This window comes from Phacochoerus africanus, chromosome 7, assembly GCF_016906955.1.
Source record: "Phacochoerus africanus isolate WHEZ1 chromosome 7, ROS_Pafr_v1, whole genome shotgun sequence".
NCBI classification, from domain to species: Eukaryota; Metazoa; Chordata; class Mammalia; order Artiodactyla; family Suidae; genus Phacochoerus; species Phacochoerus africanus.
In genome coordinates, this window is record NC_062550.1 from 34,623,959 (window position 1) to 34,636,990 (window position 13,032).

General features: G+C 41.1%; 1 protein-coding gene across 5 annotated transcripts in view; it reads right to left on the reverse strand.

Moving 5' to 3' along the window:
• The window catches only part of GRIP1 (glutamate receptor interacting protein 1), a 761,849-nt gene that overhangs the window by 214,613 nt on the left and 534,204 nt on the right, over positions 1–13,032 (reverse strand). For all 5 annotated transcript variants that reach the window (XM_047787148.1, XM_047787146.1, XM_047787145.1 and 2 more), the window contains exon 2: positions 8,213–8,293. In XM_047787148.1, the coding sequence (XP_047643104.1) occupies positions 8,213–8,293 (81 nt within the window). The remainder of the gene's footprint in view (positions 1–8,212; positions 8,294–13,032) is intronic.

Below are 13,032 nucleotides of genomic sequence, written 5' to 3' on the forward strand. Positions count from 1 at the left end.
CACAGGCTGGAAGAACTATTGTTTAAAAATCCTCTGCTGCCCAGGTACTGATTCATTCTACTTCACCCCTGCTTACGAAGGCGGGAGAGAAATGCAAACATCATAGATAGTCATTTCTCCAAATTGCTAATGAAAGCCACAGCACTGAACACACAAATCAAGCTGCTCATTCTGCCCAGCGCTGTTTGGGGAGAACTCAGTATGTACCACCAGCCACAGAGCAAAGTAGATCACCTCTCTGGGGGGAATCCTTCATGTGTACCTGCCATAAGAAGTAATAAGTTCTGCTTTGCATTGCTCTATTTATAGGCTCCAGCTATTTTCGCATATTTTTAGCCTTTTCTACAGCAGAACACACTGTCGAATGAGTCATTCTCATCTTGTCAATTTTATTGTTAAATTGGGCTCAAATGTTCTCTTTAGGTGTTGGAGGAGTGCACAGACATTTTCTGTTCAAATGGAAACAAATGAGGCTGGGGGGAGATGTCTGGCCTTTAAAATTCTCTAGCTTCTAGTTGACCTATATTTCATTCATTCGTCTTGGGCAACAGATGAATTTCCTTAGAAATGCCATATTTGGTGCAGCCTTGAGGTTCATGCGAATAGTTACTGCACAGAATAAGATGGGTCAGAAAATACATGATAATTAAAGACTGTGTTGCACTTTTTTTGGTAGCAGAATATACTAATCATAAGGTAACAGACTCTGCACAGAGAACACCTGCCTGGTGATCTTTGCCTGCTCATTCATTCCACAAATATTGACTGAATCTTTACTATTTGCTAAGCACAGTTCTATGCATGGAAGACAACAGCAGTGAACCAGACATATAAAGTACTGCCTTAGGGTAGCTTACATTTTAGTGAGGGGATGAGAAAGAAAAATAATAAATTTATCAGTCAGTTTCAGGTTGTGATAAGTACCATGGAAAAACAAACAAGGGAGTTCGCTGGTGGTCTAGTGGTTAGGATTTGGTGCTTTCACCACTGTGGCCTGGGTTTAATCCCTGGTCTAGGAATGGAGAACCCACATCAAACTGTTGCACACCGCAGCCACAAAATAACTAATGGTTAAAAGAAAGAAAAACAAAGAAAATAAAAAAATAAAAACACAAATGGGGGAGTTCCCCTTGCGGCTCACCAGGTGAAGAACCTGACTGGTATCCATGAGGATGCGGGTTCCATCCCCGACCTTGCTCAGTGGGTTAAGGATCCAGCATTGGCCCAAGCTGTGGCACAGGTCACAAATGTGGCTCGATCCGGCATTGCTGTGGCTGTAGTGCAGGCCAGCGGGTGCAGCTCTGATTCGACCCCTAGCTTGGGAACTTCCACATCCCATAGGTGTGGCTGTAAAAATAAAAAAAGAAAAAAGAAAAACACAAATGAGGGTGTAGGCAGAATCTCAGACACATGTGCAGGGCTACCAAGAGTCTCAATTTTATGATCTTAAAAACCTATCTCTAAAAGAGTGACATAGTTTTGCTAATTTCTTGAATATACGGTAATTTATTAACTTGTAAACATCGTTTTGAGTTCCTAACACTGATTGTGAGGGGCTGCAGTAGGACACTGGTCCCTGCTGTCCTCACCTTGGCCCCCTTTGAGGATACAGGGCAACCTGAGTAGCAAAGCTGCTCACCCCTGGGAATTTTCCAGGTCATCCCCTCACTAATAGCGCAGTTTGACTCAGCATCTTTGGGCAGCATCTACAGCACCCTAGCACCATTCCTTCTTTAAATTAAAAAAAAATTTTTTAAATGATTTTTATTTTGTCTGTTATAGTTGATTTACAGTGTTCTGTCAGTTTACTTTTTTATGAAATAATTTAAAAACTATATGAGAGTTGCAGGAACACTATAAAGCCTTCCTTCATATCCTCCAACCCTACACACCCATACAGAGACATCTCTTCTTTCTCCCCCTGAATCTTTTGAGAGTACATTGCAAACAAAACAGCCCTTTACATCCTTCCCACCTGCCCCTGTCAGTTTCATCCAGATGCAACTGACAAAACTGTAAGATATTTAAAGTGGACGGTGTGTGATGGTTTGATACACGTATACACTGTGCACCCCAGGCTTTGTCTGACATGACATGTTTGCTTCAGTCAACTGGCTTTGGTTTCGAATCCTGGAGACTCACCCATTCCTTGGATCGGCTCGATGGTGGAACTAGGCACAGAAGAAAAAGTCCCAAAAATCAGAGCACATGCCCTTCGTTCACCTGAACAGTGTTAGAGCTATAAAATCCTAGTGTAAATGTCACACTCCGCATCTGCTGTAATAATGAAAATTTCGACCAATGAAGCGTCAAATTGTGTGCTAACAAAGAGAGGAAAATGCTGAACAGAGAGGGCAGAACCTTGAGAATTCCTGCCCTTCCCCCTTAACTCAAGGTTGCCAGCTTCTCTCTGGTGCCAAGGGCACTGTTTTGGTTTCCACACTTTGATTTGTTTAGAAGGTGTCCACGTTTCCTGGATGGATTTTAAGCAGCATTAAGTGTACACATCTTGGGCTGAGCTCCCTACTTGTACACCCTCTGCAAATATCCAGATATGAGAAACAATGAAGACATACCATCATTTCACTATGACCAAATGGATCCATGTCTTTTCTCATATTCTAGGAGGAAAAAACTCCCACACAAACGTTTGGGGTGTCATTCTGGCTACAGAATTAATTTTCCTAGAGTGCCAAAGTTTGGAAATGCAGTAGATGTGAATGCTTGACATCTTCCTGCTTTTGTGAACTGCCCGGAATTCTTTGTGAAGACTATTATGAGCAAAGAAGACCATCCTACTTGGAAAAAGGAGGCAAATCAAATAAATACTACACTAACTCCAGGCCTTCAGTCTTTGTATAGAATCCTGTCTTTTCCCTTTGTGGCTATCAGGCAGATATGATTAAATGCTTCATCTCTAAGTGGGTAAAGCCACAAATTACTGTAGAGTCCGTCAAAGCAAGAGTCTGTACAGATAACCTGCATAATTTCGACAAATCCTTCAGGTGGTCAAACTTCAATTCACCAGTAATCTGTCAAATATAGGAAGATCATATTGATTCTTTTCTTTTTAGGGCCATACCTACGGCATATGGAAGTTCCCAGGCTAGGGGTTGAATCAGAGCTGCAGCTGGGCCTCCACCACAGCCACAACAATATGGGATTTGAGCTGCATCTGCGACCTATGCTGTAGCTTGCAGCAATAATGGATCCTTAACCTATTGAGTGAGGCCAGGGATGGAACCCGAATCCTCACGGACACTACGTTGGGTTCTCAACTCACTGGGCCACAATGGGAACTCCAATAGATTCCTTCTTAATAAACAGAGATGTTTAGTAGAATCTGTTAGTATGCCTTTGTACTTGGATTTCATCTTCTCTTTGAAAAAAAAGTGAAGTGAGGTTGAAAATATGCCTCAATATTTTTTTTTGTCTTTTTTGTTGTTGTTGCTATTTCTTGGGCCGCTCCCACGGCATATGGAGGTTCCCAGGCTAGGGGTTGAATCGGAGCTGTAGCCACCGGCCTACGCCAGAGCCACAGCAACGCGGGATCCGAGCCGCGTCTGCAACCTACACCACAGCTCACGGCAACGCCGGATCGTTAACCCACTGAGCAAGGGCAGGGCCCGAACCCGCAACCTCATGGTTCCTAGTCGGATTCGTTAACCACTGCGCCACGATGGGAACTCCATGCCTCAATATTGTTTAACAGAATGTTAAGTCTTTAAATTTAAACTTCAGTGTTTAGGGATATTCATCATTTCGGTTTTTACTATTATCATTATTAAAATTTTTTATAAAACCCTCTGAAAGACTAAAAAATCTTTTTTTAAACATTATGCCATAGAAGACATGATTAAAATGACAAGTTTCCAAATAACATAAAAAATGCTCTTCCCCTTTATCCAAAGCAAATGCATTTTGCTCCTAAGAGATGTTTAATCCATTCCCTTTTTTGAGAAGAGATAGGAGGGGGATGAAAGGATTTACAGCTGGAATCGTCATTTAATGAAAGGCACATATTTGACTAGTGATTATAAAATAATTGCTGTAGCAATTTTGAGTTTAGACGGCAGCAGTGGGTTTTGATAGGAATGAAAAGCAAATTATATTTCTGTTAACATTCAAGGTTACCTCTCTGGGTCAGAATTCTTAAAAGTTACTCTTTATTATGCCACGGAAACAGTGGAACCCTTGTTAAAAAATATTATCTATGTAAATGTGTATGAATATTTAGGCCAGGAAGCATCAGGTCTATATTTATACAATAAATTTCTTTTCTTGGGGGGAGGGGTTGTCTATGCCCAGGGCATGTGGAAATTTCTGGGCCAGTGATCAAACCTGTGCCACAGCAGTGACCCAAGCTGCTGCAGTGAAAACACCAGATCCTCAACCCACTGAGCCACCAGGGGACTCCTAGAGTAAATTTCAAACAATAGCTTAAGCTTTCATAAAACTTGTACAGAGAAGTTTATTTATTTATTCAGGTCTTTTTGTCTTTTTTGGGCTGCACTCATGGCATATGGAGGTTCCCAGGCTAGGGGTCGAATTGGAGCTGTAGCCGCCAGCCTACGCCACAGCCACAGCAACGCGGGATCCGAGCTGTGTCTGCAACCTCCACCACAGCTCACAGCAACGCCAGATCCTTAACCCACGGAGAGAGGCCAGGGATCGAACCTGAGTCCTCATGGATGCTAGTTGGGTTCGCTAACCGCTGAGCCATGATGGGAACTCCACAGAGAACTTTAAAGTGCCTTCCACTCCCTTATAATCTTCCTCCATCACACCCCACCCCTTCCATCAGAGAAAGTGTTCACACGAACGGTCACATTCAACTGCCACCACTGGATCAGTGGGGAGAGATGTGAGGAAAAGCCTTTGCTCCTTTAAACTTTCAGCTCCCAGGTGCTTGCTTACTCCCCAGAAGCGCCTTTGCACTGAGAAGATCCAGGGGCCCGTAGATGAGCCAAGCTCTCCTTTAGGCCCCTTTCAGTTCCTTGGTGCATTTTCCTCTAGACGTCTCTTTCCTTGCTACCAGGGTGGTAATAATACTTTTGAGGGAAGTGAGGTTAAGAGGTGAGCATAGGCGAAAGGAAGGCTGTACATATGCATGTTTCTCTTTTAGCTCCATGTGGTCCACCTTAATTCATCGGGAGGACACTTTGGGATTTTTTAGATGAAGCTGCGGCAAATAATAAAGAGTGTATATTTTTCCAGTCTCTCGCCCTCCCTCTCTATGTCTTTCATGGACTTTATAGGGATAAAGGTGGCCATGGTAGGTGGCTGGTTAAACACTTCTGGATGATGGATTAGATCTCTCTTTGACTTAAGTGACTTCCTGGCCAAAGAGCATCCCTTCTGTTTTGCCAGAACAAGAATTAATGGGTAGTTTTAAAATAAGACACTAAAGGTTCAGAACTCCAAATGGCAGAATTTAATCAGAAAGCAATTTCCAAGAAGTTCCTTCATTTTTTTTAAAGATAAAGAATAAGTCATAATCATCAACTAACTGCTTCGGTTCCTTAGCCTTGTTGGCTGGTGACAGTTGTTTTTTTTTTATCCCTCTCTAACTAATTAAGGGGATTCTGAAAACCCCAACCCTCTGGAAGCTACCTTACATGAGAGAACAAAGGGTGTTTTTGATCATGTTCAAACTCCAGGAAAATAACCCCTGAAGGCTATAAAAAAGGTTCCTGATTCCAGTGACTTTAAAACTGACATCAGGAAGAACAAATGGAAAAATTCCCTTACGAAGACTCACTGTGTTGTGAGCTAAGGATTGTAATTAACAACTCCTGTAGACCTAATAAATAACTTTAAAACTACCTATTGGGAGTTCCCATTGTGGCTTAGCAGGTAAAGAACCTGACTAGTAACCATGAGGATGTGGGTTCCATCCCTGGCCTTGCTCAGTGGGTTAAGGATCCGGTGTTGCCGTGAGCTGTGGTGTAGGTTGCAAACACGGCTCAGATCCCATGTTGCTGTGGCTGTGGTGTAGGCCAGCAGCTGTAGCTCCAATCTGACCCCTAGTCTGGGAACTTCCATATGCCGCAGAAGAAAAACAACAACAAAACCTGACATCAGCAAGAACAAAAGGAATAATTCTCTTACAAAGAATCCCTGTGCGTTATGAACTAAGGATTATAATTAGCAACTTCTGGGAGTTCCCATCATGGCTCAGTGGTTAACGAATCCGACTAGGAACCATGAGGTTGCGGGTTCGGGCCCTGCCCTTGCTCAGTGGGTTAACGATCTGGCATTGCCGTGAGCTGTGGTGTAGGTTGCAGATGCGGCTCAGATCCCGCGTTGCTGTGGCTCTGGTGTAGGCCAGTGGCTGCAGCTCCGATTCGACCCCTAGCCTGGGAACCTCCATATGCCATGGGAGCGGCCCTAGAAAAGGCAAAAAGACAAAAAAATAATAATAATAATTAGCAACTTCTGTAGCCCTGATCTATAACTTTAAAAACTACTTATTGACTTTAAAGAAAAGTCCGGCCCATAGACATATGTTATAAATTAGTATGTAACACCAGAGAATCCCAGGAAGGAAAACATGAGACTAGCCAATGCTCTTGTTTAGCGCCACATAAAGTGGTAAGAACAGTAATTCTTAGCAGAGGGGTACTGAGTACCAGCTAATTAGAAAGTCAAGAAGGGAGTTCCTGTCGTGGCTCAGTGGAAACGAATCTGACTAGTATCCATGAAGATGCAGGTTGGATCCCTGGCCTCGCTCAGTGGATTAAGGATCCAGTGTTGCCGTGAGCTGTGGTGTAGGTCGCAGATGCAGCTTAGATCTGGCGTTGCTGTGGCTCTGGTGTAGGAGTGGCAGCTACATCTCGGATTCGACCCCTAGCCTAGGAACCTCCAAATGCTGCGTCTAAAAAGACACACACACACACACACACACACACACACACACACACACAAAGTCAAGAAGGAATTGATGGATAACTGGCATTCTTGAACTTCAAATTCTGGGTACTTCTTTACTGCTAACAAGGAGAAAGCAGAGAACAGCCCATAGCTGATTGCTGGAGTTTTTCTAAATGTGCCCGGCACCAAGAATGATGTTTTATAGGATGGAATAGAAGAAATCTGAGCACTGGGTGATGCTATCTAATTATAGAATTCAAATTACTTTAGAATCTTCAATGCACACAAACGAGGATATATAACATACTCGCAGTATGTCTCTTTATAAGCCATGTACGTGCATAATGAACCCGAGCCTTCAGAATTAGCATAGAAAGAACTACATGCGGTTCTTATGAAAATAAATAATAATCATGAACCGGGCAGAAACTGGATTCATACTGCTCTTTATTCAAATGGAAAAGCACCCTTCGAAACTGACAGATTTGCCAAACCATCCAATATAATGTTGGAAACACTGCCTTGTTTCCCCTGAATTGTTAAACGGCTGTACTCAAAAATCCTGTCACTAAGGTTTAGCTGTACTCAATTTGCTTGTATAAAATATATAAAGACATTTTTGATAAATATCTAAATGCATTAATGCTTTGAACCCTTTGCTGAAGTACAGCTGTTCCCGTAAGAGGTATTTCATGAATTACCTAGTTCAGATAAAATTTGAATCATATTTTGAATTCCTTCCTCCTTTAATTTTAGAATTCTTGCGTCATTCTCAAATTCAGAGCTTCCAAATTTTGACGTTTTGGAATAAAAACGTTTGAAGATACTTTTCCGAAACGTTTGGCTGAAAAAAACAGGTGTCACTTATCGTATTACAAGAATCCTAATCACCGCTTCCTATGGAAACAAAATCCCAGAATTTTACAAGAGTTCAATGGAAGTAAACCCAAGTCCAAAGAGACAAGAAGAAAGGAGTCATTTGTTATTCAGCATATATAAGATCTGACCCAGCCATTGTGAACCACTTTGTTCTGCCGGGTTTGTCTCAGTGAAGGGATAGATGCTGCCATGAGAATCGTCCCCTGAAAACAGAGGTGGAAGCAAGTCAATGAGTGAGAGCTGATAGAAATTCAAGTCATTTTACAAAGGATTTGCACTCAAGACGAATTCTCACAAGTCGGCACACTTTTCAGAGGCTAGCTTTCATGAATATTGTTTGAACAAGTTGTGTAGAATGCAGCATTGATTTTTTTTTTTAACCAAGTTGGAACTCTTTAGGATCACCAAATAACAGGGTTCAAAAGCAAAACAGCTGAAAAATCCAACCGTCTGGTCTAACCTGGGATGCTCTGTCTCCTCACAGCCAACGCTCCATCAGGCGGCTTTGTCTGGCTGGCGGATTTAGTGTAGGGACTCTCATCTGCAAAGGTACAATGAAGGGTTTGGTTAATTTCCATCCAGTTTCTAATGTCGTGAAGATTTCTCAATGGATTGCAATCCTTCTGCCAGAGAGAGGTGATACGACACAACAGAAAGAGTCCGTAGACCTGGGTCCTAACCTTGGTTTAGCTGTGGGACAAGGTCAAGTCATTTCAAATGCTTGGAACATCAGTTTCCTTGCCTATGAAAGAGGGAGTGTCACCTCTTGGGATTGTCAGGATCAAGCTATAAGGTACCTGAAGGCATAGAATGGTAAGAAGTGTGCAAATAGAGGACACAGATTATTTGCCTGTCACCTATATTCATTGATGAAGAAGTATCAGCAAATATTAGTAATGGGGAGACAAAGAAGGAATAAAATGGCTCCATGGGTACTAGGAACAAACAGGTAGAAGAACAAGGGAAATGAAAAGAAATGTTATCTTTCAGATAAGCTGATGATGGAGTATTAGTATTGCGGGGGAATAAGGACATACAGATTAGTGGGCTCCTCTTGGAAGTGTGAACTGGCATCCGGGGCAAAATAAAGGGCCAGGGACATTCAGAGGAAGACCAGAGAAGCTGGGTTAAGAACAGGGAAGGGAGGATGGTTTGAGAAAAAAAGACATACACTGCCAGGAGCTGATTGGCCCTCTTTTTAAAAAGAGATGGAAATAACCTACAGGACCATACAAAGAGCAACAGAAAAGACAGAAGGATTAAAGCCCAGTATATCTGTGACAGGCAAGAAGTGGGATAAGCAAAACACTAGGTGACAAAATCATACAAGTGAAGGATCCATCAAATTCTAAGTAAAGCGGAATGAGCAAAACACTAGGTGACGAAATCACAGAAGTGAAGGATCCATCAAATTTGTTTTGGTTTGGTTTGAATCCAGGAAAGGATTTAATCTGGCTTAGAATACAGGAGTAATGCTCTAGGATGGCAAATAGAAAGGAGAAGTCTTTCTAGTTTGCAGGTGACATTTGTAAAAGAGATGTCCTAGTGTCAACCTTCAACATTTTCAAGAATAGGATGTACCTGGCCTGAGTAGACATAATCTAAAATAATTAGCTGGTGGATCTACTCAAGCTTCATAACCCAAAGGTTACTTCTGGCTGCACTATCAGGTTGGTTCGTTGTTGTTGTTATAATAGGAAATCATTAAGGGTTAAAAAGCATTATATTGTGCATGGCAGACTATCAAATACAAGGAGGACTGAATTCAGCAACAGGAATTTGTCATCTGAAAACATTACTTCTCCCAACTAAGTGGTTTGTGTTGCAAAATTGAGACACTCGATTCCTCTTGAGGCTGTGCTCCTGGTTAAAATGATTCATGATTTCTTCATAAAACTAACAAGGTCTTTGTAAGTGACGACAAAACGAAAGATTAACACTGCTGTAAGCTGCAATTAACTTAAAAAATGGCAGTCATGCTGTTTCATGTTTATATTCCATTTGTCACACAATTCTTTTATTCTTCCAACCATAGAGACAAACTACCAACTTTCAGATACCAATATAATCGACACATCACTTTTGCTTATGAGGCAGTATCCTAGATCTTTGACTCTTCTCTTGGCAAATGCAATTCTGAGTATAATCACAAAGCACAAAACAAACTGCAAGCATTATGCTGCAAAAGTCTCCGCTTTGCCATACCGTTCCCACCTGCGAATTTGAGCTCTTTTCTCACACTGTTGATTTAATAACCAGGCAACACATTTTACATGGCACCTGTTAAAACAAACTTACCACATATGAAAATCTGGATTCTTCATAAAACCAATTAAAATGTATTTCCTTTTATTATCTAAAACTTAGAAACTGTGTATTTATGAGTACAGAGCAGTGAGCCAGGAGATAAAGATCACAACAACCAGTTTCAGAGACAGCATCTTGGAAGCCCAAAGGCTTTCCTCAGTTTTCAATTTGCAGAGAGTCCAGCCAATTAAAGTCTTGGGTTGAATCCAGCATTGGATTTTCCTAAAGGGCGATAAGAGATTAGACCAGGAGTCTCAGGGTGTTTTGCCCTTGATGCTCTATTTAAAGGAGCCATTTCTTTAGAAATTTATCCAGTTTGCATTATTGAAGTAGTCAACCCTGGTAAAACTGTTTTCTCATTTATATTTGAAAACAATTTCCTTGATTTAGAGCTGAGATAGTCTGGTTATGCGCATCCTTAAAAGGCTGACACTGAATTATAGATGACCACCTGGCCAGTCTCTGCATCTCCACCCCCCAGCCCCCAACCTCACTCCCAGTATTAAGGGTGTCCTTACCAAGCATAGACGAAAGTAAACAATCATCTAGAAGCCAAAATGTGTATTGGTCAAAGGACCAGACTGAAATAAGTATGATATTATCTAAGACTAGCTTACTGAAGTCAATAGGGTGAAAGCAATAATTCCTAGTGGAAGGGAGGCAGCGTTTCGGCAACATTCATCATGAGAGTTAAGGAGAGCACAATAGAGCATCACTTGTTTTAAACCAACTTTTAACACTTGTTTCAAAGAACCTTTTCCTAAGAATATCTCTTTTTTTTTATAATGACTTTTTGTTTTTTCCATTATAGCTGGTTTACAGTGGTCTGTCAATTTTCTACTGTACAGCAAGGAAACCCAGTCACACATACATATTTACATTCTTTTTTCTCACATTATTTTGCTCCATCATAAGTGACTATATATAGTTCCCAGCGCTATACAGCAGGATCTCATTGCTTATTCATTCCCAAGGCAAAAGTTTGCATCTATTAACCTCAAATTTCTAGTCCATCCCACTCTCTCTCCTTTAATTTAAACCTCCAGGAGGCATCATGAGTCTGCTCTAAAACTATTTCCATCAGAAAATGAGCATCAACTCTCTTGATTCAAAGTCAACTTTCTTTTTTTTCTTTTTTTCTTTTCTTTTCTTTTTTTTTTTTTTTTTTTTGCTTTTTAGGGACGTACCTGCAGCATATTGAGGTTCCCAGGCTAAGGGATGAATCAGAGCTACAGCTGCTGGCCACGGCAGCCACAGCAGCTCAACCTACACCACAGCTCACGGCAAGACAACGCCAGATCCTTAACCCACCAAGTGAAGCCAGGGATCGAACCTGCCACCTCATGGTTCCTAGTCAGATTCGTTTCTGCGACGCTACAATGGGAACTCCAAAGCCAACTCTTGATTCAAACTTTGGAAACAGACATGGAGGGAAGACACCGGATGAATGAGGGGCTGACGGCTCCATGACAGGGAATTAAAGGACAAGAATGTAATCCTGCGGCAGAAAGTCATGGAGAACTGTGGAATCTTCCATTGTGGTTTTCTCCTGCATCCCTTAATGGACACTTGTGGATATATCACTAGGCTCTCATGATTATAAGGGATGATCCAGACCATCCTTTTCATTCAGAGTCAGGACTTGAGGTCCACAGAGGTAAACCTATAGAAGGACATGCACCAAGAATGAGTCTAGACTGAATTTCTTTTATTCCTATTTCTGTGCTCTTTCCTCCTTATGTTATTTCCTCTTGGACAAACAGTATGATTTGGTAGGTTATCAGGTGCACAGTGGTATCACATAGGTAAGTAACTGGAGACTCCATTCCAGCAGACACCTGGCATCATGTAAGTTGCTTTGGAGAAACTTACAACAATGAGCAATCTTAGCCTACTCTTTTTGTGTGTACATATAAATCTCACTTTTCCTCCTCCATATACTTATTTGCCTAAAACAAGTAAATTTACTACAGAACCAACGGATACCTTTAAGTTACTTTTTTGAAGGCAAAAATGTAAAATAAATGACAATATAATTCACTGTTCCTCAGTAAAGGTCCCGAGAGGTTCAAGGAAGTATATACAAGATCTATATTCATATTTCTTTGATTTATCAAGGAAATAGACTTTCAAATTTACAGAAAGTGAATTAAAAATTACAGAAGTGAATTAAAAATTGGTCAAATACCAAAGAAAGGCACCAATCTACAGGTAATATCCCTAGAACTGTGCCTGTCACATAGTATGCATTTATTAAATAATTGTGAATAGACAAATGACTTGTATTCAACTTTTCAAACCAGAGCATTTATTGTAAAAAAGCCACCTGAAGAAAGTCAACCATTTGTTATGAGCTACCCTCCCTCCTCCCTCTGATCTTCTTTCTCTAGGTTTATACACTATCCCTTTTAAAGTCACATCACTACACAGCGGCTATTAAATATTGCCTTATTGTATGTTAAAAATCTGTGACTCCTTGTAAGAGTAATTATTAAAATATATTACCTTTACTTTTCGCTCAGACTATAGAACCATTTATTGAACAACCTTTAAAACAATGCCTTTAAACAAAAGAATTCTGATTTTCATACCAGACTCCCAGCCTTGGACTTTTTTTAAAATTACTCAATGAATTGTATTACATTCTATAGTTGTACAACGAACATCACAACCAAATTTTATCGCATTTCCATCCCAAACCCTCAGTGCATCCCCCCCACCCCCAACCTGTCTCATTTGGAAACCATAAGTTTTTCAAAGTCTGTGAGTCAGTATCTCAGCCTTGGACTTGGATGGTGGATCAAATGAACAAGGGATCCTTATGGAAAGTCACAATAGGGGCAGAGGAGGCATCCAGCCACTGCTTACTGAACTAAATGCCACAAGTAATCATTAAGGGCATCTCAGGGTATCAGAAATGCCAGCTTTTAAAATGACATCTTAGCAGCTAGATACTCACTGTCGCATATGATG